General features: G+C 36.0%; 1 protein-coding gene and 1 long non-coding RNA gene across 7 annotated transcripts in view; one reads left to right on the top strand and one right to left on the bottom strand.

The window, feature by feature from the left end:
- Positions 1 to 27,309, bottom strand: part of LOC120426796 (uncharacterized) — a 47,135-nt gene extending 19,826 nt beyond the window's left edge. For 3 of the 6 annotated variants that reach the window (XM_039591576.2, XM_039591574.2, XM_052709400.1), the window contains exon 1: positions 26,692 to 27,309. In XM_039591576.2, coding sequence (XP_039447510.1) covers positions 26,692 to 27,168 — 477 coding nt within the window. In that variant the 5' untranslated portion in view covers positions 27,169 to 27,309. Of the gene's footprint in view, positions 1 to 7,467; positions 7,670 to 16,160; positions 16,291 to 25,515; positions 26,117 to 26,691 lie in introns of those variants that run through there. The other 3 variants (XM_052709402.1, XM_052709403.1, XM_052709401.1) reach the window with 3 other exon arrangements.
- On the top strand, positions 15,209 to 16,042 carry LOC120426801 (uncharacterized). Its single transcript, XR_005606754.1, has 2 exons — positions 15,209 to 15,700; positions 15,759 to 16,042. It is a non-coding gene; the product is annotated as an uncharacterized LOC120426801 (long non-coding RNA).
- Positions 27,310 to 27,551: the final 242 nt, after the last annotated feature.

Below are 27,551 nucleotides of genomic sequence, written 5' to 3' on the forward strand. Positions count from 1 at the left end.
TAGATGATCGTAAAATTTGGCAGAACTTGATGTGATCAAATCTGTATTTTTTGCGACCAAAATCGATTGATGAACAAAAAAAAAATCTTGATCAAGATTATCCGAAGTTTTGAGCATGAGCATGAGCATGAGCATGGTTGACTGCCAATGAGCTGCTACTCCGTTATTGACGGATCAGCTGAAGTTAAACAATGAATCAAAAATGATCAGTGGGAGCCAACCATCCGTTCACTGTTTAACCTCTGAAGATCCCTACTTTATTAGTCAATACCGGCGCCCTCCCAAGAAGCCTGTAGTTCAACGAAAGGGAGGAATGTTAGTCCGATAGTTGAAGTTGCAGACTCATCAAGCACATAGTTTTTCGCTATATACTTGTTGATACCGCTTGAGACCGTTGAATCCACAGCATCTCCTTCAAGCATCACGTGATTATTTTTTTTCACACCACCAGTGAGATAAGGTATTGGCTTTTCGATGCCTCCCGAGCTACGACGCTATGGGGAGGACTTTCATAACAGTCCCGTCGGCGAGCCTTCCGAGCAACGATGCTATGGGAAGGTCTTTCTGGTTAACACACAAAATCACACAGTTATTTTGCTCCACTATTAACTCGACGATCCAAATTGTCAGTGCGTCTTTCGATCATTATATAGAAATAGCTTTTTCACCGCAAAAAAATAAAACCTTATTCGAAAAATTTAAACACAGTCCACCCGACGCCGTGCCTTCCGATCAACGATGATATAGGAAGGGCTTTGAAAATCACAAAAGAAATCACTTTTCACTTCGAATATTTTTTTACGACCACGTGCTCCCTTTGCCAATTATGCACTGATGACGCTGCATTTTCAGAGGGTAATCTTCTCCTCGCAGCACACAATTCACGACAAAAATGCGAAACAAAAGGCACACACACACACACAAAAAATCACTTTTCACTCCGAATATTTTTTTACGACCACGCGCTCCCTTTGCCAATTATGCACTCACAGCGACACAAAAGAGACGGAAAATAACACGAAAAAACAGGACTGCGCGTCCACACAGGCACCGCACTACTGATCTTAGCCTGCCAACATATGGAAATTTTCCCTAAAAGTACTCAGATCGGACTCAAAATTAGTCTGGGAGTTTCCTGGTCCTAATTAGACTCGTTTTTGTTGTTTGGCCATTAGGGTGACCATCGCTCTGTTAGAGTGGTCCAAAAAATTGCTTGTTTGCGGCGACAAACAATTTTTTTTTTGCGTGGACAAACCAATTCCGTATTTCTCATAACCTAATAGAGTTTTGGAGTTCCTTTCAACTATGCTGTTTACTATAGTTTATTTTGATGATATTTGATAATCTAACAATGGAATTGACAAGAGAAGGAAAAAATTTAAAAAAAACGTTACTTAATCCACCATTAGGTGCCCATTGGTGCCTTCCTCACATTTTGAGTGTAATGCTAGGTAATATCTGAGATCCGGCCTCTACAAAGTTCATAAATAACACTTAAGTACTTATAACTTCTGATAAGATTGTCAGATCTTCAATTTTTTTGAACTCGTTGAAAAGGTCTTTCGAATATCTTTCTAAAAATGTATAACATGACGAGGTTTCTTCCAAAAACCACCCTTTTTACAATCTTCCGGACTTTTGTTAAATTCGTTTTTTTATCAAAACTTTTGAAGTACTTAACTAAACTTTATCATTTTCAATAGCGACTTATGGGACCCCAAGACGGATCAAATGAGACCAAAACGGTCCAAATCGGGCCAGCCAGTGCCGAGATAACTCAGTGCAAATTTTTTCGATCAAAATCTCACCACACAAACAGACATTTGCTCAAAATTTGATTCTGAGTCGATATGTATACATGAAGGTGGGTCTAGGAGGTCAAATTAAGAATTTCGCTTTTTGAGTGATTTTATAGCCTTTCCTCAGTAAGGTGAGGTGTTTTTAATTTGCAAAAATTTGGAAAAATCACTTTAAAATGTTTATAACTTTAAGACGGTGAAATTTATCAAAAAAATAAAAATGTGAGTAATTTTTGATTCCATTTATGTAAAACATTTTAAACTGATGTTGCAAATTTTGTTTGCCAAAGTTTTTTATGTCTTTTCACCAATTTTTTTAAGATTATATATCCCTGTACCATATCTTGCACCATTCTAAACTCTAGCTCAAAAAGTATCCTAAAACATATTACAAAATTTCTTAAATAAAAAATACGTATCAAATATAAGTGAGGTCGCTGCAAATATTTTTCAAAGTTTATGTCAAAGTCGGCCTGAATAATCAGAAGGCAACAAAATAATTTTTCGAAAAACTTCAAAAATTTTATGAAAATTAAAGTTTAATCAACTGAAAACCAGTTAAAATGCATTTTCCTGCGTTTATAATCATATTTAGCATGTTTGAACTCCTTTGAAAACATTAAGACTGTGGTCAGAGTCGAAGGACATAAACTTAAAAAAAAAATTGCAACGGCCTAAATTAAATTAAATAATTTTCAAAATTGTAAAACAAAGAATATCACAAAATGATTAATACATTAATACAATTGTGCTCCAGTCATAAAATTCTAAATATCAATGAATTTGTGAAAATATTTTTTTCCCGAGTATTAGGTACGTTTTTGTATAAGGTTTGTATAAGACAAACCGAGACCTTGTTTGTATATTTTCAATTTTATTCAGGGGTTTTAAAAAAGAACAGAACCTCTGAAAAAATATTGAAAGAGAGCGGCCGTGGCAGACTGGTGATTACGATGTTCGCTTTCTAAGCGAATTGTTCTGAGTTCGATGCCCATCTGCTCCCAACGAGAAAGTTAAGAAAACACATAAATTTGAAATGATGAATATGAACGAAAAATCAAAGTCACTCGAGGCGGGGTCCGATCCCCCGTCCTTTGGGTTGGTAAGCAAAAATGCTAACCACTAGGCCATGACGACTACTTGGTGAGCGTGGACTGGAATTAGGAATACTGTTACGAGTCATCTCTGCGATACGGCTTTACGCAGTAGGCCTGGCCGCTTTAACGCTTGTGATGTTTCAATGCATTTTCGATGCAATGGCGCACTACAAATGTTAATAAATGACAAGACGAGTGCTAGGCGTAATCTAACTCTATAGGATCCCTTCGAAAGATTGGCTGTGCTAGGGTCTGATTAGATTCGATTAGATTAGAACCTCTGAAAAAATATTGAAACGCTGAAAAATTGCTTATGATTTTCTTTCTGGAACTTTGAAAAACTGGAAATTAGTTTCTGCTATACAGCCTCACAAAGATTTTGAAAAGATGAAATAAATTTATGTGAGGATCACCTAATAATTCTGTCATTTTCATGTGACTATATCTCGGAAACTATAGTTACTATGTTAAAAATTTAAACACAGAAAAAAATCAATTCTCGAAATCGTGAATTAAATTCACGAATACGAGAATCAAGAAGGAATATATGCATGTTTATAGTGAAAATGCACCATACTCATGAATAAATTCCTTCGTGGTTCTCACATTCGTGAACTTAATTCACGATTATGAGAATTGATTTTTTTTCTGTGAACTTTTGCGAAACTTTCTGATCTTTTAAATTTAAAAATCACATTTAAATTTTGAAAAGGTCTAAAACTAGAAAATTTTCCTTCTTCAGGGTGGCCACTCAAGTCGGAAAATCGGGAAAGTTGGGAGGAAGTCGGAAATTCGCCAAAATCCGGAAAAAGTCGGGAATTTGTAATTTTTGGTCGGGAAATTTAATCATACTTGTTTGAACATTATTTTCTATCTTTGAATAATTTGATATTATTCTCAAGAATATTGTATGACTATAATGGCATGCACTGCCGTTCTACGCATAATTGTCCCATGTTCAAAAAAGTGCAACTGAGAAAAACGCGATTGAAATTTTTCGACCGATTTCTGTGTTTCTACGCATAATTGTCCCGTGGGTTCCTATTCGCCCTATGTGTCCCTAATCGCCCCAGTTAGCAGTTTATCACCCTTATTTGTGATTATCTTGCTATACAACAGGTAAACAAGGCATAATGATTAGTAAAACTAATGATTCCGTGTAAGAAAATACTTGGTGGGACAATTATGCGTAGAAGTTCAACGATGGGACAAACAGACTTGGTGTTGTTTTTGATGAGTTTCCGAACAAAGTACCAGATTTTATGTGTTTTTCTTAAAGTACACATCAGACTAAACTTAAAAATGACATATAGTCAAAATCGTCAAAAACTGACATGGGACAATTATGCGTAGAACGGCAGTGCATTAGACAAAAATTTAGAAATATTTTGTTTGATCAAATATATATATTTTTTTATGACTGTTTGATTTTGTCACAATGCAAATTAAATATTTGAAAAATAAAACGATTTCAACATAGAGTTGGCAGTTTGTTCTGTGGTAAATATTTATAATGTAAATTTAAATGTATTCAAATTCACTAATTTCCCAAATGCTTGATTTCATTAAAAGAATTGTGAGTATGGATCAGTAACGCTTTTGATTTTCATTTATTTATTTGTCGGGAAAACATTCAAATGTCAAATAAAGTCCAACGTGTTTGTTTTTAAGGAAAAATTAAAAACTTTTTTAACATATTGAAAATAAATTGCAATAAAAAAACAAGAAATCTTTGTTTAGTTTATTAAAAATATCGTTAAAGATTTTTTCACTTAAATCATTTCGCATCAAATGAGTGGTAGCGTGCAGTCTTATAATACTGGAATTTTTCAATGAAAAAAAAAAATTTCAATGAAAAAAAAACAACTCAATAAATTAATATTGATTCAAAAATACACATCCAAATTTACTAAATTTGAAAAAGAAGTTGGTATAACATGTTTTAAAACAAATTCCAAGATATTTAAAATTATTTGAAAATTTAAAAAAAGTTCTTTAATAAAGAAAACTTGAAAAAAAATATTTAGAATAATATTTAAAATTTAGTTATTTTCAAAACTTAACATTCCCTTTTCATTGCCAGTAATAACCGAGATACAAAAGTTATCTGTTTGGCAATTTTCAAACAAAAAAAATGTTCTGTTAGATATCAGTTATTTTGTGAAGACTAGTTGTTTATGTTTTCTATATGAATCGAAATAATGAGTGCTTCCATTTCTTAAGTATTTTTTCAGAAATTCTGGAGTTTTTTTTTTTTTTTTTTGAAAAGATCCTATAAACCAGAAACCAAAAAAAAAACACCGAAAAAGCAAAAACTGCAAATTTGGTTTATTGGACCTTTAAAAAACTCCAGATTTTATTGATAAATTTCTTCAGATTTATTTACTTAGATTTTTTTTACGATGGTTGATATTGACTTTTTTTAAACAGTTGTTTATTCGAAAATATTCTTCAGATAAGAATTGCCTAATATTTGAGGTTTTGGAAAAGTCAGGACAAAGTCTGGAATTTGAAAATGGAATTTGAGTGGTCACCCTGCTTCTTTCATATTTTAGATTAATGGTCTAAGTTTTTTTTTTCATTTTTTGGGAATTCAGCTTTTAATCATAAAGGTTAATTAGAAAATGGGGTTTATCCGTATACTTATTTTTCTGAAAAGTCCAAAAAACTTTGCCGAAGACACCAAATCGATCAAAAAATCCCTCCTCAACACAGCAAATAAAGTAGTAATCCAGCTGCGTGTAAAAGGCCTGGGTGTAAAATAAATTTTGCATTATTTTATGAAATTCTGTGTAATTTTATATCCTGAAATATGTAGCCCATCAGTTAGGAACCCTACTTGACCGAAATATCAATCTTACATACCGTAAAACGGGGTGACTTTGATAGCCGGGGTGACTTTGATAGGTTTGCGATTTTTACGCAAAATGAAGAGTACAGTTAAAATACGTAAGGAATGGTTTAGAAACATACTGACCGTGGTAGAGGAGTGTTCGAAGTACCTCAACAAGAACTTTTCATAAAATTTTGACAAGTTTAAAAAGTTAGTTAAGTATAAATAAGAAAATGTTGATGAAAGTCATTATTTTAAACTTCTCAAAGTGTCATGATTTTCTCAATGAACATGATTTTTAATCGGAAAACGGAATGCATTTTCGGATTCTTTGGACAATTTTCCACTAGGAGAAGGTAAAAAAAAATGTAAATAATATATAATATTTTGTTTTTGAAACACAATTTAAAAAAATCACCAGCTTTATAGGCAATTTCAGTTGAACAAATTCCATGTAAAATGTGAAAATCTGTGATTCGTGCTTGAAATTCAGTATAAAATGCAATATAAATCGATAATTTTATAAACAAAACAAGTTTTAACGAATTTCAGGCAAAATTCCGACTTTTTATCAATTTTACCTAAAATTTATATTTGTTTCGCTAAAAAGCTTACACACTTAGTTAACTAAATATAAACATTGATTTTTTTCTTAAAACTATATCAGCTACTTTAGTGATGGTACATTTAGCGTACAAATAAAGTTTGAACATCTTAAATATGATTTTAACAAGAAAAACTATGACTATCAAAGTCACCCCGGAATTAAAACTAAAATTTTTTAACGTAACTATTTTTCTAAACATTATTGAAAAAACTTTTTTTCCGAAATAGTGCATTGACTTTGTGTAGCCTACCCCAGTACATGTTTTAAAAATAATAATCTTGAGAAAAACCTTACCTGTTCGAAAATATTCCAAAAACAAATTGAAATCCTATCAAAGTCACCCCGGTTTACGGTATACGTTTATCCTTTCCATTTTTAATCGGTCTGATGGCCGAGCGGGCTAAGGCGCCTATCCTAACTGTTGGTGCTGAGTTTGAGTCCCGTCGGTTGCAACTTTTTTTTTGTGTTTACAAAAATTGTACATGCAGCATGTAATATTCAGTGTCTTTTTTGACGAAGGTGATGTGCATGCTTTTACATGCGATTTTACCATCGGAATTTTTGCTGTGTTAAGGTAAAGAATTTCAAACTTACACTCGTGTCCGGTACTCCATTGTACAGAACTACTCATTGGCTTATATTGATATATTTTGGAAGAAAAACTCTGAAAATTTAATTTCAGAGAAATCAAACTATGTATCCCTTTAGCCGAGCTACCGTGATAGTAAGGTTACGGGTTTCGCCTTGTAAGCGGAAGGTGATGGGCTTCGATTTGCAGTTTACTGGAATGTCAATCCAGAGGTCGTGAGTTCGATTCTCGTAGCGGGATGACGAAGTTTAAAAAAAAAAACCTTACACATACCTACCACGGACTTCTGCGTGTGCAGTCTGACGTGTAACGCAATCGAATTGATTGACGAAGAAGCTTTGCCCACATTAATGAAATCGATTCTCATCGCCTTTTTCGTCACCTGCATTAGCATATAATTCCATTCGAGCCGTTCTGTGGGCAGTTCATTCATAAAGTTGGCCCAACCTCACAATCCAAATATAGAGGAGCATTATTGCGCCAAGAAAGTCCCCAAGGCAAATTTCAAAGAATGAATATTTAAACCAACCCAAACAACTTACTTGCACAATTTTCCTTTTTTTTCTCGTTGGCACTAAAAATTACTCATCCTTGCGTTGCGACGACGCCAAAGTTTGCCGTGACCTGATAAATGAAAGTTTTAAAATTCTGCAGGTTCCATTACGACCGACATGAACTTTTTTTTTTGCCGTTTTTCCACTTTAGTTTTTCCGCAGACAAACATGCAAAACTGTCTGTTGTTGTTGAACTTGTTAAGCTTTTGCTAATTTCCGTCGCAAACAGTCGCGGGGCTTGAAATAAAGCTGTTGAAATTATCTCCCCGTCAAGCTGCTTTCCCACAGGCTTTTCCTTCACACTGAAAAAAGTAGTTCAAAACTGATAGTCGCAACAGTCTGAATGTGAGTGTTGTTTACCGGTTTGCAGCCGAAGGGAAATGGTCTCCCTTTTTCCCGCATTCACTGCAAACCTCGGGCCGGGCGATTTCCGAGCGATTATCCTCGTGTTGCGAAGTAATCAAATGGATTATGAAGAGTGAGTGCAGGGAGCAATAGAGACTTCCGAAGGATTTTTGTGGTTTTGAATATTTTATTTCTAGCTTTATTTAAATGTTTTGTAATTATTTAGCCAGGTTTTGAAATTTTGGACAGGGAAAAGATTGAGATAATGATTACAAAATTTTATGTTTGTGTCATTTAGCTAAACTTAATATTTTCCAAAATCAAAACAAAAACATTAAATAAAAAAACTTATTGTTGTCTATCATCACCAAATTCCGTACAAATCCGTACTATACCGTAAAATTTGAACAAAAATTTGACCGGCTAAAAAACCGCGAAGAAACAAAATAATTTCCTTGATGAAATTGGACAAAAAAATTCCACAGTTCTAGCCATATTAGGCAAATAAAAACTAATAAAAAATTGGGTTGTGGACACTTGGAGAAATTTAGAGCAAATTTTTGATTTCCTTGGGGGGTATTATATTAATAAATTAAAAAATTAAAAAATTTAAAATTCTCACTTTTTATAAAAGTTATGGTTTATCAAAGTTTATAAAAGTTATGGTCATTGACAAAATTGATCAACATTTTCCTATAGTTCTGGCCTTATTTATTTCCTATAGTTAGGCCGTTGCCAATATTTTTGAAGTTATTGCCCCCCTTCTCCCCTTCAAAATCGTTCCGAAAAAACAGGGGGCAAAAAATATTTTTCCAGAAAACTTCAAAATTTGAATGTAAAAAAAGTCCAATGAACTGAAAATAATTTGAAACTCCTTTTCCCTGTGTTTAAATCATATTTACCATATTCGACGATTTTTTTGTGTAATTCCGTTGTACAGTTAAGCAAAAACAAAATTTACGACAAAAAAAATATTTCGTCTACACTCTGATTTTTTTGCGATTGCAAAACATGTTGGTAAATGTGTAATGCATTTTAAAATACTTTTTTTTATTCAAATGTTAAAACCACGGCTTGTAATTTTAATTTTTATATTTTTTTATTTGTTTGACTTGTTATTGAAATGACCTTTGTTTTGTTATTCCCACCTGCCCGGGGAGTGTCGAAAATCCGTACAGCCTTAGCTGTTTAGTAATTCTCTTAAATTTAGCATTTTTTCCAGATTTTAAATTTTATATTTTTTGGACTTTAATGAAACTTTGTCCAGGCATGTTAAAAAACCATTTTGTATCACTCGTGTTTTGTACACGGATAATCTGTATCTGTATCTTGAGAAGGGATTTTCTGATCGATTTGGTGTCTTCGGCAAAGTTGTAGGCAAGGGTCCTGATTTTCGGTTCAATGAACAGAAACCACTCACTCATCGCCTATCCATTCGTCGCCTATTCTAACCCGCTAGCATTCATGAGCGAATGATACTCGCAAGCAGTCAGTTCACTCAGCGAACAAATACATCGTGAAATTGTTTGCCTACTCCGTCGCTCGACGACACTCACACACTACCATGCTCAGCGAAGAGCCATTCTCACAAAATGCCAGAGCGGCAGTCTTTTTGTCTTCACGCCCTCAGTTTGTCATCAATTTGATTTTTTCTTGATGGAAGTTTCTTTGAATGGTGTCTTTAATGTAATTAAATCAAAATAAATGCACAATTTAATTGATAACATTGATTTTAGGCAATTCAAATCAATGAGTATAACGCAGCGCATCAGAGAAAAAATGTTTTCAGTTTAGAGTGATCGGCGACGTTTGGCCTGCCTGAGCCGTTCGGAGACTGAGCCGATCAGAAAGAGAAGGAGAGTAGAAAAGAGAGTGTTCGGGAGCGAATGGTTTCAAAGTGACAAACAGTAGGAATTCATCTGGGCAGTATCGCGTCGCCTGCTATTTGTGCTCGCGAATGGAGTGGTTGATTTTGAGCAATCAGGACCCTTGGTTGTAGGTTATGATGTTGACTATTCAGAAATAACTAGGGACACGAAAAGGACCACCTGATTTTACTTATTCGACTTTAGTGCTGAACAAAAGGTTAAATTTCCAAAACACGTATTTTTAAATAAATTTAGAGTTAGGATGATTCAATTTAAAAAAAGTGTAAAAGCAAGTCAAACAATGTTTAAAAAATATTGTTTAAGAACAAAATTAAATTAAAATCGAAAATGTTTTTACTTTTTTTTTTATTGGACAAAAGCACTGTTTTCAAGGCGCATGCGTTTTTTTTTACAATTTAAGAATATTTTATGAATTAAAAGCATCTTCCAAAAATATTTTTGAAAGGCTGAGAAAATGTCCTACATTTATTTGGCTTTTTTGATATTTCGGAAACTATTCATTTTTATCGATTTTCAATGTTAGGAAAGGAAACTTTTGTGAAACAAGTTTTAGGTATTTATGAAAAATCAATAGGGGAAATGGGGGTAAGACGGCCACCCTAAGAGAGAAGTCTAATAAAATTTACACAACAGATTATTTTGATCTCAAATTACGTACATATTGTTCTACTACTAGTCCATTATAGAAATGACATAAATTAGTTGGTCTAAAAAGCAATTTTCAATACTTTTCAGCAATTTTAAAAAATAATTGAAATCGTATATATATGAAATACGCGGGGTAAGACGGCCACTCATGTGGGGTTAGACGGCCAATGCTATAAATTAGCTTAATAACTTTGCTAAATCCACCCAAACACCTACATGGTTGGTTCAACAGACTTCTCTGAACATCATAACTATTTTGGTTGAAAAAAATCAGGTTTCAAATGTGAAGAAAAATGCTGTTTAAAAAATTTCCTATTTTGGCTCAGTGAATTTCATATTATTGCGACCACATTTTATGAAAAACTATGAATTTTTACTACAAAACAAACACAATTCTAATCTAATCTAATCTAACCCTAGCGCAGCCAGTCTTTCGAGGGCATCCTGGAAAATGCCTTAGGTTGATTAACGCCTAGCATCCTCTTGTCATTATTAACAATTGTAGTGCCCAATGCAATAAATTGCTTTGAAACATCACACACGTTAAAGCGGCCAGGCCAACTGCGTAAAGTTTACCGCAAAGATGATTCTTTGAATTGGATTGAGTTTGAACACGAATGTTCAAACAACAACACATTTCTGAATCGACAGGGGAGGAAGAAACGTGGGGATCCCCCGCTCACGTTCCTGTTTGTAGAAGCAATAAATCGTTGGGAGCCACCAGCTAAGAAGTTTTGGTGCTCCGGTACCCTCGAGGATGGGACACTGTATTTCCACAAATGCCCTGGACACTATTTGCCGTGGTTATAGCGCCACAACTCGCTCAGTTACTACAAAACAAACACAATTTGATACAAAAAAAAAATAGTTTGTGTATTTCGATTAGAATAAGTGAATCAAAACTATGTAAACAATATTAAATTAGCGATTTTTATTAAAAGTTTGATAGGATTTCATACTATTCAATGAGTTTTGCTATATCACAGTAAAGAATGTTGTCGAAACGGTAGTTAACAGAATTTTGATTAATAATGAATAGTTTTATTGAAAATGCTTTACCTTATCTACAAATAGGTTCTAATAGGCAAAAAACCGTTAAAAATATAACCTATATCAAATAAAATTTACAAATTACGGGTGGTCGTCTTACCCCCGGAGGAGGTGGCCGTCTTGCCCCCAAATAAATTATTTTTTTAAACATTTTTTGCAAATAGGTCATTGCATTTTTCAAACTTTTCCGAGGGACCTAATCTAGGGAAAACTTCAATTTAACATGAAAAACATATTGTTATTTAACAAAAAAATTACATCCAGTTTCAAGTTCAAAAATTATTTGTTTATTTTGAGTTATGTTTATACTATTTCAAACAGTATTTCTGGCAAAGGTGACTCCATATGCATTATTTAGCATGAGGAACAGTATTGCTGAACATTTTAGTAATATTCATTAGTATACTTATTAAAACAGTGGGGTGGCCGTCTTACCCCGCCTGGCCGTCTTACCCTCAGCTCCCCTATAGATAGAAAGTTGTTCACGAAAGGAGTTGTTGTCTTCTTATTCCAAAATTGTCAAACTTACGGACCCAATCCTGCAACATCGCGATTGTAAAATTAGTCAAACTTTGTTGTAAATTACTTTGTGGCCAGAACGTTAGGGGATGAATAAAAAAACATTTCGATAGTACCCGTAATTTTGAAGATACTAATATATCTGTAACAAAAATCTGGGTGCAAAAGCTCTGGTTGATGTGCACCGTGGAAAAACAAGTTTACATTTCTGGAGTTTTTTTTAAGGTCCAATTAACCAAATTTCCAATTTTTGCCTTTTGGATGTTTTTGAAAGCGCCTTGAGTCAGAGGTATTAAAAAAACCACCCAAAAAGCGAAAACAAAAACTTTGGTTTATTGGACCTTTAAAAAAAAACTCCAGATTTGCGCACGCAGTACAAATTGAAACCATATTTTTAGCGGAATGCGTAAACTGATTCTACGATTCTTTAAAGTAAGTTCGACGATTTAAAGTTTTTGACAGTGCTGAAAATGTCAGACGCGAAAGTCGGCGACGCTGACACGAATTTTTCATGTCCATTCACTGAATCGCAAAACCGTGACATAAACAAACCCGGCGCAGTCGTAAGTGCCCTACTGAGCAGCTTCACTGTGTGGCAGTAGTCGAGCAACGCTCATAGGGATATCCACGCGCGAGAGTGTGTTAGTTTGTAACAAAATTTACACGCAGACATAGGCGAATCGAGTCAGCTGTGTGCTTTGTTATATCACGAGCACGTGGTAAACAGCTGGTTTTACAGGCGAATTCGTCTACTCGATTTGCCTATGTCTGCGTAAAAATAGTGTAAACAAAATGAGGGGTAGCAATCAATTTTTCAGAGCCAGTAGATGTTTTTTGACTTGTCGCACTATGGTAATTACAGATCACATTTTTCTACCATGAACCATGTTCCGGGTTCACCGGTTCCAGTTGGCCAAATTGTCCGGATGGTCTCGAAAAGTCATTTGAGTGATACCAATCAACTTTTCAGAGCCAGTAGATGTTCTTTGACATGTCGCACTATGGGAATTACAGATCACATTTTTCTACCATGAACCATGTTCCGGGTTCACCGGTTCCAGTTGGTCAAATTGTCCGGATGGTCTCGAAAAGTCATTTGAGTGATACCAATCAACTTTTCAGAGCCAGTAGATGTTTTTTGACTTGTCGCACTATGGGAATTACAGATAACATTTTTCTACCATGGACCATGTTCCGGGTTCACCGGTTCCAGGTGGCCAAAGTGTCCGGATGGCTTCGGACACTCTTTTGAGGGGTAGCAATCAACTTTTCAGAGCCAGTAGATGTTTTTTGACTTGTCGCACTATGGGAATTACAGATCACATTTTTCTACCATGGACCATGTTCCGGGTTCACCGGTTCCAGGTGGCCAAAGTGTCCGGATGGCTTCGGACACTCTTTTGAGGGGTATCAATCAACTTTTCAGAGCCAGTAGATGTTTTTTGACTTGTCGCACTATGGGAATTACAGATCACATTTTTCTTCCATGAACCATGTTCCGGATTCGACGGTTCCAGGTGGCCAAAGTGTCCGGATGGCTTCGGACACTCTTTTGAGGGGTAGCAATCAACTTTTCAGAGCCAGTAGATGTTTTTTGACATGTCGCACTATGGGAATTACAGATAACATTTTTCTACCATGAACCATGTTCCGGATTCACCGGTTCCAGGTGGCCAAAGTGTCCGGATGGTCTCAGAAAGTCTTTTGAGTGATAGCAATCATCTTTTCAGAGCCAGTAGATATTTTTTGACATGTCGCATGATATATTTCTGTGACTTCTAGATTTTGTCCCCCACGGTTGTACTACGGAACCGGTTCCGGTGGTCCCAGGGCTATGTGGAGGGGTCATCATATGCCATATACGCATAGGAGTATTTGTTTTTGATAATACTTCAGTTTTTTCCACTAAAACTTTATACTGTTGAAGAAAAATGTTAAGTAAACATAAAGTGACCCCACTGGCCAAAACAAAGGTACCCCAAGGGAATCTGCGATAAATCCGGAACAATCCGGAATTCTGACCCAACTCAAAGTTCATTTGAAACTATACTAAAAACTGGATCTGCTCTGAAAGTTTCATCAAAATTTGTTGAAACCAACCGGAGATATGATTTTTTACATTTTAAAATGTTGTTTCTAAGAGAGCATGGCCTTTTGGGTGTACTAACACAGAATCATGGTGTGCGTGAGAGAAACCGTGGAGATCTCTATTAGACGTTGCATGCACACACATAAAGAAACAAGTTTTTACACAAAAAGTTTGTATTTATGCTTGAAAATGTAAATTTGAATAAAGTTATGGGTGTTTTAAGTGTTTTGAACCAGTTAATTGTTTAAAAATAGTGAACATAGGACTTTATGTTTAGTTTATTGTGAGTTTAGGTTAGTTTTAGGTTAGGTTATGTTTTCTTAACATTTTTTTTTCTTCTCCTCATTGTACCTAGTGTTACAAAAATGATAAATCATATACTTTTAAAGTTATATAAATGAACAGTGTTTAAATCACGAAAAGCAAACTAAAGCTGAAGAGCCACAGCAAACCAAATGTAATTATAATAAGAAAGATTCAATAAAGTATATTTAATTCAAAAGAGGACTTTACGAGTCAGTCATATGACACGAATTGAGTGAGTGAAGCTCATTTTTTAACGTCTCTCATTCTCCAGCAGCCGACCGGCACGAGTCAGGCGGCAGTGAACTGAAATTTTGGCTTGCTTCATGTGTACGTTGGGTTGGAAACTTTTTTTAGGCCTGGTTCTTGAGATGCCGCCGTTTCAAAATTGTAATTTTGTTTTAAAGTTTTGGTTGGTGCCAAAATGGAGGGGGGGTTGGCCCGATTTGGATGAAAACCACAATTCTTGCTTGTTTTGCCACATAAATTTGAGCTTGATCAGACATGATTTCGAGTTGATACGTTGAGGTTTCTTTAACGGAGCTCTTTCATTCGAGCAGTTTTTGCTTTTTGCTCCAACCGATTCAATTTTCATCAAATTTGGTCATGGAAAAATATCTAGAATTTGCTTGTTTAAATTAATATTTGGATTGGCTTCAAATAATAATGGTATGGATTTGAGGAACTCAGCTTTTTGATGTAAAGATAAATTAGAAAATATTTTGGAGTGTAAATATTTAAAATCCTTACTCCACCAATTTCACGTGACAAACCCTATTCCATCCATGACTACAATCCAGCTCGTGCACCATCTCATGTCTACCATTATCAGCTGTACACCATCATTAGGGGGGAGGCAGGCTGGAAAGGTTGGATTAATAGCTCCCTAGCCGGCAATTCGGAGAGCCGGCACATGTATGAGCTTCTAAACGTTCTAAACAGTTGGAAATTGTTTTATCCAGCCGCTTGCCACGTTTTAACAAATTAAATATGTTCGCTGTTAGTTTCAGTATTCATAACAGAGTGATGCTCAACTGATGACCATTTTGAGATCTATAAATAAAAGTATCAAAATCGATTTTTAAAGTAATCAAGCACCATGCGTCTCCAACGATCAAATAAGCTCAATTTCAACCAACTTAAAACTAAATTGTCTCTATTCATCCCATATGACTCAATTCACCAGTTCAAAGTGGATAAATATGACCTGAAAACAAAACCGGAGCACAAAAGAGCAACAAACGAGCCCGATGTGTAAAATATAAATTACGATACGCCCCTTAACCACGACAACAAACCATTTCTGAAGCCGTGGAGTTGCAACAAGCCCTCGAAAAAGCTTCTTCCAAGTATCGTGTCACGAAACGATTCCCAAGAGGTACGAGCCGATTTGCATTTTTAATACACACTCTCTTCATTTTTCCTTCTGCTCGTAGGGGGTTGAAATTTGCGAAACACACAAACTTGATCCCCTCGCCGAGGGGGTCTTCCCCAGTTTTGCTCTCAGGCTGGAAATGCGGAACGGATACGGCGACTTTCAAGGTCCCTGTCCGGTGGCGGCGATTCAAGCAGGTCTCGTGCAGCAGCAGCAGGGTGCAGCCGAAATTGGCATAATTTTCCGGCACAAGTTCAACCTCAAATTGTGGCCCACGAAAACACGAGCTTTTGACGGCTCAAGGACGCATTGCCTAGGAATCGCTGCATTATTTGAAGGATTTTTTTTAAAGTAAGAAAAATGACGATGCTATTAAAATCTCATCAATAACTTTACACCACTGGCAACCTTTTCCCCGATGAAAATTAAACCAAAACAACACACCAAATTGAACACAACTCACTTTTCTTCAAAATTCGTTGAACTACCGGCTATTCCCTTCGCCAGACTATTAATATTAATTATCCACGTATACGAGTTTGTGGCAGTTCATGTGCTGGCGCGACCTTCACATTCGACACCGATACACACGTACACCGTACAGACACACATACACGGGACAGGTCGCGTGATAAATTCCGTATAGAACGCAATTCCACGTGGTGGTGAAACTACAGAACTAATTTAAGGTATTTTGAACATTTTTTGCAGAAAATCAGATCACAATATCAAAAAAGTTCTTTTTCAAAATTTATGAATTAGGATTAACATCAAAAATAGGACACTTTCCCCTACAATATGGCTTACAACCTGTCAGAGCTCATAAATAGAAATCAAATTTTCTTCCTCCGTACTTTATTAGGACAGTTTATAAGGCAGTGTGTTGGTAATCCTGCCCGTGTGGATCAATCGGACCGCGCCCTGGATTCACAATCCAAAGGCCGCCGGTTCGAATCCCGCGGCGGGCGTTCTGAAATTCTTTGTGTAAATATGGGTATTGGACGCCGTCGCTCCGTGCCATACTTTCATATACTTTTAGGAGCCCAGTCCTTGTAGATAAAAAGGAAGAAACTAGTGGTTGGTACTAGCAATAATGGCCGACAGCTATAAAGTCAACTTCGTTTCGTTCGTTGGTAGCTAGCAGTAGGGGGAAATCATCTTGAGTCAGAAACTGTTTTCGATACAGCCGGTATTTTGCACCAAGGAAATTCAATCAAACCCGGGACCTGCCTTAGTAGAAGCTGGTCCAGATTATTAGATAAGATATTTTTTTGGGTTTTTCAAAAAGCAAAAATAGAACAGCGAATAACAATCAAGTTATAGCGGCATAAATATTTTCCTTATTAGTTAAAAAAGAGCCCCAAATGTATGATTAAATAGCAATAGAGAGAAAACAAAAAAAAATCGAGGATATTTATTTTCATTTTTAGAAGAAAACTAGTTTGGCAGTTGTCCATACAAAAATTATCTGAATTCCAATTGAAAGGACACAATTTGATAAAGTGATGCAATATTTTTAAAATTTATAGTTCATAGGAAAGATCTTTCAAATACAAATTGTATTCAAATTATAGGTCCGGACGTCATATTCATCATAATTTCTGTGATGCGAAAAAAAAAATAGATTATTACATAAGGAGATATATCTTAAGATAGGGTTGCCAGTGTTCCAATGTGTAGGTACGAATGTCATTTTCATCAAAATTATTGATGTTTTACAGGGTTGTTACGGAAAAGTCGAGAAAAAAACCGCGCCAGATTCGCGCCGACCCGAAAACCCAATCCGCGCCATATAAAAAAAATCGCGACAAACAAAGAAGAGAGTAACATAATGAATGAAATTTTAAACGAAAAAAGAATAATACAGAAGGCATTTGGATCAGTACCGTTGATCAGTTGTGGATTCATATCCCACCTGTACCAAATGGAACCATTTTTGCCATTTCTGAAACAAGATTAGCATTTTTTGCAACACTTTTAATATCGTTGCTTTAAAAACAAATTCAGGAAAAAAATTAAATACGGAAATTAAAAAAAAATTAAAACCATTAAATAAATCACTAGGGGAACTATACCCTTTCTCAGCCTATTTCTATTATCGGCCTATCAGCACTTTGATCATGAATTACAGCTTATATAAAGTGTTTTTGACTGTTCCAAAGTAATAAATAGCTCAAATAAAAGTGAGCAAGCAACTCTCGATTGTTGAAACATCTGAAAATGTTAATTTAATAGCACAAACGGCAAAAGTGATGAGAATTGGTCGAACGGCTTAGTGTGATTAAAATGGGTATATTTCCCCTACTTGATAATTCTCGCCACAACTTTACTCTGGAAAATCGAAACACGAAATTTGTATTATTTTCTTCTCTAAATTTCTCAAAACAAAAATATGACTCCGAAAATGATCCAAACTAAAAAAACGGCAAAAAAATTAATAATTTAATAATTTAATAATTTAATAATTTAACAATTTAATAATTTAATAATTTCATAATTAAATAATTAAATAATTTAATAATTCAAAAATTTAATAATTTAATAATTTAATAATTTAATAATCTAATAATTTAATAATTTAATAATTTAATAATTTATTAATTTAATAATTTAATAATTTAATAATTTAATAATTTAATAATTTAATAATTTAATAATTTAATAATTTAATAATTTAATAATTTATTAATTTATTAATTTAATAATTTAGTAATTAAATAATTTAATAATTTAATTATTTAATAATTTAATAATTTATTAATTTATTAAATTAATTATTTAAAAATTTCATAATTCATTAATTTAATAATTAACTAATTTAATAATTTAATAATTTGATAACTTAAGAACTTTCACTCAGTCGCCAGCCAGCGACAAGTTAAGACGTGTTTTGCTCGTGTTGTCATCTCGCGTGCTTGGAAGTTTTTGACAGATGGAGGTGGAGGAATCCTCCGAGGAGGAAGATTTTCGTCCCGTCCGCGGGAATCGGAAGCGGAAGAAGTCCAGCGAGGTCACTGAAATCGGCATCGAAGGAGAAAAAGTTGAGAAGACCCTGCTCAATAGCAACAAATTCAGCGCGCTTTCGGGCGACAAAAACAACAACAATGCCAGCCCAGCAGGAGGAGGAGACGCGGTTCCAGCACCCGGCCAGTCGGCAAGTAAACAAAAGCAACCACCTTTGGTGGTGAAGAACACCACGGATTTTTACAAGCTCGTGGCGATAGTGGAAAGTTGTAAATTTGGTTTCAATCCGATTTACAAACTAACCCGATTTGGAACCAAGGTGACCTGCTTCTCTGTCAAAGATTTTGACAAGTTGCAAGAGCTACTCAAGAAGAAGAAAGTGGAATTCTACACCCACGATCGGCGGAGCGAACGAAATCATCGGGTGGTTCTTCGTGGTTTTCCTGATGAACTGAAACCGGACGAGGTCAAGTACCTTCTGAAGAGGGATCTCAAGCTGGACGCGCTGGAGGTGCATGTCATCAAGCGGAAGGAAAAGTCCACCGTGGACGAAACTCCGTACATTGTGGTCTTCCCCAAGGGATACACCAATCTGAAGAAGCTCTCTGCAATGAAAGTTGTGGCAAGCACTATCATCCGGTGGGAGGCCTACCGGAACAAGCGGCCGAACGTGACCCAGTGCAGGAACTGCTTGCAGCTGGGTCATGGAACCAGGAACTGTCACCTGAAAGGCAGGTGCAACAACTGTGGGGGTCCCCACAAGACGGACGAGTGCAAAGTCCAAGAAGCCGAGCCGAAGCGGTGTGCCAACTGCTCTGGAGCCCACGAAGCCACGGACCGCAGCTGCCCTAAGCGTGCGGACTTCATCCGGAGGCGCCAGCAGGCGTCGAAACCGAAACCGCCGGCAAGGAAGGCGGAGAAGCAGAGTCCAGCAGTTCCGGCGTTCACGCCGGCGGAGTTCCCTCCGTTGCCGGGTGCAGTCCCGGACGGAAAATCGAAGGATCGCCCTCGCCCCGCAGGAAGAAGCCAAGGAAGCAGTGGCTCCCGAGACGGTGGAGCCACGAAAGAGGAAGCCGGGGAGGTGCTCTACAGTTCGGCTGAGCTGTGGGGCATTTTCTCCGAGTACATCGGCAGGTTCAAGACCTGTAAGACCCGCTTGGACCAAGTAACCCTGGTCAGTTACATGATCTCCAAGTATGGAGTGTAATGAGTTTTTTTTTTATTTTTTTTATATTTTGATTGTAAACTGATCCTCGGTCCTAACCTGGTCGTAGCACCTTAAAGGACCTAATAAAAATAAGTTATGAATAAAAAAAAGAAGGGAAAACTCTCTGATCTATATCGCAAAAAATGCATGAGGACAGTTTTCAGGCTGTTTCTGATATACTTTCATGCCGCCATGCATCACAATCATGCGACCGCCGTTTGGGTATAGTGAATTTTCTCAGCTTTTAATGATATTTGTTTTTTAAAAGAGGGCAAACATGCGCACTATTTAAAAAAAATGGAAAACTGCTACTATTTTCCAAAAAGTTACCTAAAAATGGTTATAACTTGGAAACGGTGCACTTAATCAAAATAGTAGTTTATGCAACAAGTTGCAAAAAGAGGATTTTTTCAGCACGAGTCGTACATTTATCCAACGAGGTTCACCGAGTTGGATAAATACAAAGAGTGCTGAAAAAAACAAGTTTTGCAACGAGTTTCATACAACATTTTTTGCAATTCCAAAAAACACACACTGAGTGAAATTTTATGTCAAATTTTCATGTATTTTGACAATAAATCATTTAAACAAACAATGTTGAAAAGTGTTACTTTTCGAAACAAATGCTGAAAAGTTCAACTTTTCAGCACCCATTTGAGTGCTGAAAAGTAGAACTTTTCAGCATTTATTTTGAAAAGTGTTGCTATTCGATTCTGTTATTTTTGGTACAGAAAAGTAGGCTATTTCGTCGTTCAAGAATGACAGGAAAAGTAAATAGTTTCACGACGGAATTGCAAAAAAGTACTTTTTGATTGCAAATTCGATTTTACATCGAAAAATTAAGTTGAAAAATTTTTGGTACCAGTATTTAGATTTTTTGAAAAAAAGTATTGATACAAAAATTCATAACTCGGTCAAAGATTTTTTGCACAACCTGGAAAATTCTGTAAAGTTGGCATTTGATGTCCCCTAAAACATATAAAAAATAGTGTTTTTTTTTGCAAATCAAGTTTTAGTGACAAAAAGTTAAATTAAAAATTATCAATTTTTTTACCGTGTATCATTTTTTCAGTGTAGTCCTTATCCATACCTACAACTTTGCCGAAGACACCAAATCGATCAAAAAATTCCTTCAAAAGATACAGATTTTTGAATTTTTATAAATCATTTTTGTATGGACAGCTACCAAATTTGTATGGAAAATTATATGGACAAACTAATAATGAAAAATGGCTTCTTTGGCCAACCCGAAGGCATTAAAAAAATATCGGCCGGATTAAAAAATACAAAAAAAAAACGAATGACCGAAATCTGAGAGAATTGCTCCCCTCCGATTCGTCAAGGTATTTTAGAAAGAGGAAGTACAGTCACTTTCGGTTACTCTGCTACACATTTGAAAGCTTGATTTTTTTATTCCTAGCTTGATTAAGTCACGGCATAAAAAATAATACATATTTTTTTAAAAATCATGTTTACGTTTTGACAAACTTTGTCAGTCGAGAAATATAAATCCAAATAATATTAATCAAAGCAAACGTCAAAGCGTAACTCCAGCCGGAAACGTGGAAGTAACCCGCACAAAGAAATGCCAATCCATCCCACCACACACTTTCCCGAAAAGAAAACGCACACTGCATCTCGCATTGACCCCGTTTCGCAATCGCTGACCCTTTGAGGCCGGAACTGTGCGTCAGCGGTTTTGGGGCCAAATTCCTACCCCCAGGATCCAAATTATTGTAATTAGTCCGCGCAGCGATTTAGGTCCACGACTTTATCCTACTTCTCTCTACTAAGCTAGTAGCTAGCATATGATGGATGATGAACTTCGGACTTGGAAATGTGGGGACATAGGCTTCTGCCAAAGAAGTGCAACCAAACAGAAATAGGAGCGACTGCGATCGTAAACAGCGGGTCGAAATTGTCGGAAATTTATTCCGAAATTGTCCCCGATACGTTTGGGAGGCGGGCGCACTCTGGGCATCAGGCAGGGGTTGGCTCTCCGCGGGAAAGTGCCCTAATCGACGTTGATGAAGCATCTGTATTATTATCAGCCGGCTTCGATCGAAGCTTTTGAAGGAAAGGAGTAAGAGTGCTTTCATTGGGGTAAATTGTCAACTGTACGGTACTCATACTCATGAATGAGAGAATGCAAAATGCATTATTTATAAGATATTTTTAAATTAAACTTGAATAGAGTCAGTAATTTAGCTACAATAGAGATTCAGTAATTTTATTGTTTTTTTTTCATTTTCTTTTGCAAATTTTATTTAAATTATTATTTATTATTTCTTCATATTTTTAAATAAACTAGTTCTAGTTAAATCAAAAAGTTATTCTTTCTTTATTCTGGCTGACACTAAAAAAGCGGGCAAACCTGGCAACCCTGTTCATAAGTGAGTATGCTCAGAAAGGAGAGAATCTAACAAAATATCACTTGGTCTGCACTAGCACAGTTTGCCGTCATTTTGAATTTGGCATGGTGGAAATTGCTGTCTAATGTGACTTTGATGTTGTATAAACCAAATTATTGAAAAATGTGTTCGATAACATTGATTTTAAGCAGTTTAATCCATAATCAAAGCCGATCGAAGACTATTTCTGGAGTTTTTTTTTAAAAGGTCCAATAAACCAAATTTTCAGTTTTTGATTTTATTTGTGTTTTTGAAACCGCCTTGAGTCAGGGGTATTAAAAAACACCCAAAAAGCAAAAACTGAAAATTTGGTTTATTGGACCTTTTCAAAAAAAAAAAAAACAGATTTTGAGTCAGCTTTGAGCCACACAGTGCAATTGGCTGTGAGCCATTCGCCGTACTAAGAGTGTGTGTGTGAGAGAGAGCAAAATAAAAGAGAGACTTTTCAATAGCGTTTGGTGTGGTAGTGACCAACGATAGGAATTCATCAGATCAAGGAGTCATTACACTACCGCAAACAACCAAACAAACTCGCACTTTTTCGTGTTTTACAGTTTGCCAAACTCGCAAACAAGGCAAAATGTAGGGGAAATATACCCATTTTAATCAATCTAAGCCGTTCGACCAATTCTCATCACTTTTCCGTTTTCCGCTATTAAATCAACATTTGCAGATGTTTCAACAATGGAGAGTTGCTTGCTCACTTTTATTTGAGCTATTCATTACTTTGGAACAGTCAAAAACACTTTATGAAAGCTGTAATTCATGATCAAAGTGCTGATAGGCCGATAATAGAAATAGGCTGAGAAAGGGTATAGTTCCCCTATGCAGGTTGACGTTTGTACAAACAAATCCAGGCAAACTGGAAAACTGTCAAAAAGTGCGAGTTTGTTTGGTTTGCCGTAGTGTAATAGCTCCTACAGTTTTGCATCGCGTTCGTCTTGTGCTCGCGTGTGGAATGGACTTTTCTTGAGCAATCAGAACCCTTGGCTTCAGCAAAGTTGTAGTTATAAATGACAACTATTCTGCAAATGCAAAATGGTTTTTTGACAAAAAAAAAAGTTGCTTAATCCACCCTTAGGTGGTTGGTGCCTTCCTCACATTTAGAGGGTAATCTATCAACTTTATGGGTAGTCAAACCTTCATAATTCAGGGCACTTATGTGCTTAGGAAAGGTCTTTTGATTACCTATCCAACGACAAGTCGCATGATAGATCCGGACAACGTTTTCATCGATATGTATGAGAAAAAGTACATAAATAACTTTTAAGTGCTTATAACTTTTGATAGGGTCGTCAGACCTTCAATCTTTTGAACTCGTTGGAAAGGTCTTTTGAATACCATGACGGGGTTTCTTACAAAAACCCCCCGTTTTATAATCTTCCAAACTTTTGTTAAAATCGTTTTTTAGCATAACTTTTGAAGTACTAAACTTAACTTTATAATTTTCAATAGCGACTTATGGGACCCCAAGACGGATCTAATAAGACCAAAACGGTTCAGCCAGTGCCACACACACAGACATTTGCTCAGAATTTGATTCTGAGTCGATATGGTGGGTCTAGGAGGCCAAATTAAGAATTTTTTTTTTCGAGTGATTTTATAGCTTTTCCTCAGTAAGGTGGGGAAGGCAAAAATGCATGGAAAAAATAACCCAGTAAATGTCGATCTGCGGAAGCGTGAAGCGTTGTCATTTTACCCTACCGAAATTCGGGAAGGAAGTGATCCAAAGGAGGAAGAAGGAGCACATCGATAATGCATATTATTAAGGGAGAAATGGTTGGGGCAAATGAATGAGTGCGCATTAATTGCGTCCGACGGCGACGACACTGTCGAATTTGTTGTTTTTCTAGCCTAGGGAAACTAAGTTAGTAGGTGCACTACATGCCGAATAGAAAAAAAAACTCGATGTAGGCCATTGTTATCCTTTTTCCAAATTATTGGATAGCATCAGCTGTTTTGGAAGTAGTTCAGATTACTTTGCATGTAGAGAAGATTATTTTTAAAAATAAATTTTTCATGTGCTCGCAAATGGCACATAGAGATCCTTCAGCAGAACATTGAGAAATATGGCAATAATCAAATAATTTTCAAGTGAACATTTTTAAACAGGTTTAGCCAGGAAAATATAATTATTTTTCTGAATCCTGTCTAGACTCCATTATCCGAAGGTTAAAAAAAAATAAGTTAATTAAGTTGATTGCCTACAAAATTGTTAAATACATTTTTTCAATATTTCACCACCGCCATTTTGGCCACCATCTTGGATTTAAAATCCCGGGAATTTTTATGTTTTGTCCCGGGTATCTTGAAATTGAGATTTTTTTATGTCTTGAAAATCAGAATTGGTTGTGAAAATAGTGGAATTGATGAACACTTAGTAATCAAAAGAAATTCTTAGGAATTATCATTTGTTTGCACATACATCAGTATTAATTTTGAAATAAAAATTGTTGATATTCAAGTTTCGAAATTAATATTGACTGGATGTTATATCCAGTCATTTGACGAACAACTTTTTTTTTGAAAAATGTTAGCAACAATCATTTTTTTTCTTTCAAATTATTACTTAATAAGTTACTTTTATTTAAGTCTTTTTCCTTATAAATCATGTCTTGAAAAGCTTTACCAAACGATTGCAGAATTTGTATAGTCATTTGAACGTATAAATTTGAATATTTGGTCCTGGTTCTGGTCCTGGTATGAAAACCAAGAAAGACAACAAACTTTTCTCAAAATCTGAACCACTTTTGTTTACGACAGATATGACAACCATCTTTAGGTTTCAATGTGTAACACGTTCAATTTTGTGAATCGCCAAACCCAATCATCACGTAATAATAGACACTTCCGTTCCATCCGATACTATCCATCAGTCATCTGCGGGGTGGAAAAAAGCAGGCAATCCTGCCAACGACACTTTATTAGCTGCTAGAAGAAATTACAGAGCCGTTGATGTTTAACACGCGATAATGACTTGAGACTTGGGTAAGATCTACGTCGCTATCAAGTTAAAATCATAGACAATCGTAAACCAATAGCAAATAAATTACAGAATAACCAGTTGTACAACTTTAAACTCCACTTGTCTGTGCCCAACAAACTAATTGAAACAGCTCGAGTCCCAACCGTCACAACACCAAAGTTCAAAGATCCCACAGTTTAAAATATTCACAACCTCGTTACAACTCGGAACAAACCGAAAGACAATTAAACTGCTTGTTTGCTTCACTTACAAGCCAGAAACTCGAGGGGATTGTGGCGCTCCGAGTGGTTTATATCCGTTTGAGGAACCAAGTCACCGAACATGACACACAGGAAAATTTGAAGACCAACTCGCGACTCGACACTAGCAGGCAACGGAAGGAAGCCTTCTTCCCGTTCGAACTGATCCCGCGGACGGCCACCGAACGACTAAACGGCCAAGGACTGCGTCGGTGGCCAAGAAAGGACGATCCGGCGTGAAGGGGGGAGTGCAGGATGTGTGGTCGAAGACGGAAATGCGAGGATGAACCAAATAGAAGAAAGGTTTATTTCGATGCCAACATTTCAAAAAGCATCATGTACAAACTATGCATTTTGAGAAAAACGCATTTGAATGTTAAGCATTTATTTTCAATTCCCATTTTAATATAAAAGCAAAATAAGATGTTCTAATGATAACAAACGATGAAAAACGTTGCTTTTATTGATACTTGATCATCCAAATTTAATAAAACATTATTTCCGTAATTTTATTTGAGAAAAACAAACATAACTTCTTTTGAAATCACCAACGTCTATATCACCCTGCTGTCATTGAGTGGGACGCTTTGTTATGATTCGTTTTTCTTCGCCGAATGTACATGGCGCTATTTTCATGATGCTTTTTTTTTCGTCACGAGGTTCATGTAGCCTTTTATTTGACAGTTTGACAGGGCTATATAAACAGGGACTGCTGATGGCAGAGATTTTGTTTATGTTACTTTATTTAAAATCATGATTAAACAGACTTTACTGAAGTAATTTTTGCTAATTTTTGGTGGAGAGGTAGCTTATTAGCAGTTCTTTCAGAATATGCAATAACCCAGAAAGTGCCAAAATGTACATGACGCCTTTTGAAATGTTGCCGTCGATTTGTATTAATTCTTCTTGTTTCGTTTTAAAAATTTCTTAGATGTTTTTAATATTTAAAATAAATTGATATGTTCAACATTTTAAAAATATAAATTTCCCAGTTTTAATTTAACAAATTCAAAAAAAAAAATTAACTCGAAAGTCATAAAGATGTATTGTTAAACACAAATTAAAATATTTGGGTGTTTTTACTATACTTCAAAAATCTTCAAATCTATATTAAAAGAATTTCTTTCCAACATCAGAACCTGCGTCTGCGCACAAAATACATAAACAAAACGTAAAACAGTTCCTACCTGTTGCTGCTGTCGGTCGGGTGTCTTCGGTGAACCTTCCAGTATTGTACTATGAAGATGGTCCAGCTTCTTCCTGACAAATCTCTGCTCAATGACCTCAGCAACATCAACCGCTTCCTCCCTCTTCTCACTCGAATACTGCGGACTGTGTTTCACCTGCAACCTCTGGAAGCTTCCCTCGCGGAGCATCCGCTCCACCGGACACTCGCCTTCCACTTCCGGTTTCTTCTCCGAACCCTTCGGAACGTTTTCCTTGTTACCATCCCGTCCCTTCCCCACCAACTTGGCGTTCTGGTCATCCTTGGCCCGTTTCAGCGCGTCATCGTCCCGAGACGAACCGGCGGTGGCCACCTCGTTGCTGGCCGGTTCCAGCAGGTTTATCTTCTCCACCGCAAAACGTTCCTTTTCCAGCGCCAGTAGCTGTTTCTGTTCCGCCAGGAACTTGGTAATGTTAAAGTCAAAACTTTCGTTGGCCATTTCGCGCGGAGTTTACTGCATTTCACAGAATATAATTTATTTTTCGATAAAATTAAGTAAAAACGTGATCTAATTCGCGAAAACCGTTGGAGCACCAAATTTAGGTTTGTTTACATCCGCGCCCACCAAAAATTGAATGAAGGGTTGTGTGACGTTTCGCGTGTTTGGCCAAGGTAAATGTAACAGAAAGGTAATGTATTCATGATTGCATGTGAAGGGATGTCACAAATGCGTAATTTTTATTCATTTAATTCGAGCAGTTTTAAAAATACTCAAAATAGTGTATCAAAATCGATCAAAATTCAACATTGAAAAACAGAAAATTGTAATAAAAATTAAAACTAAATGAAAATAGAAGAAATCTGGATTTTTTTTGAAAAGGT

This window comes from Culex pipiens, chromosome 3 (assembly GCF_016801865.2).
Source record: "Culex pipiens pallens isolate TS chromosome 3, TS_CPP_V2, whole genome shotgun sequence".
NCBI lineage: Eukaryota > Metazoa > Arthropoda > Insecta > Diptera > Culicidae > Culex > Culex pipiens.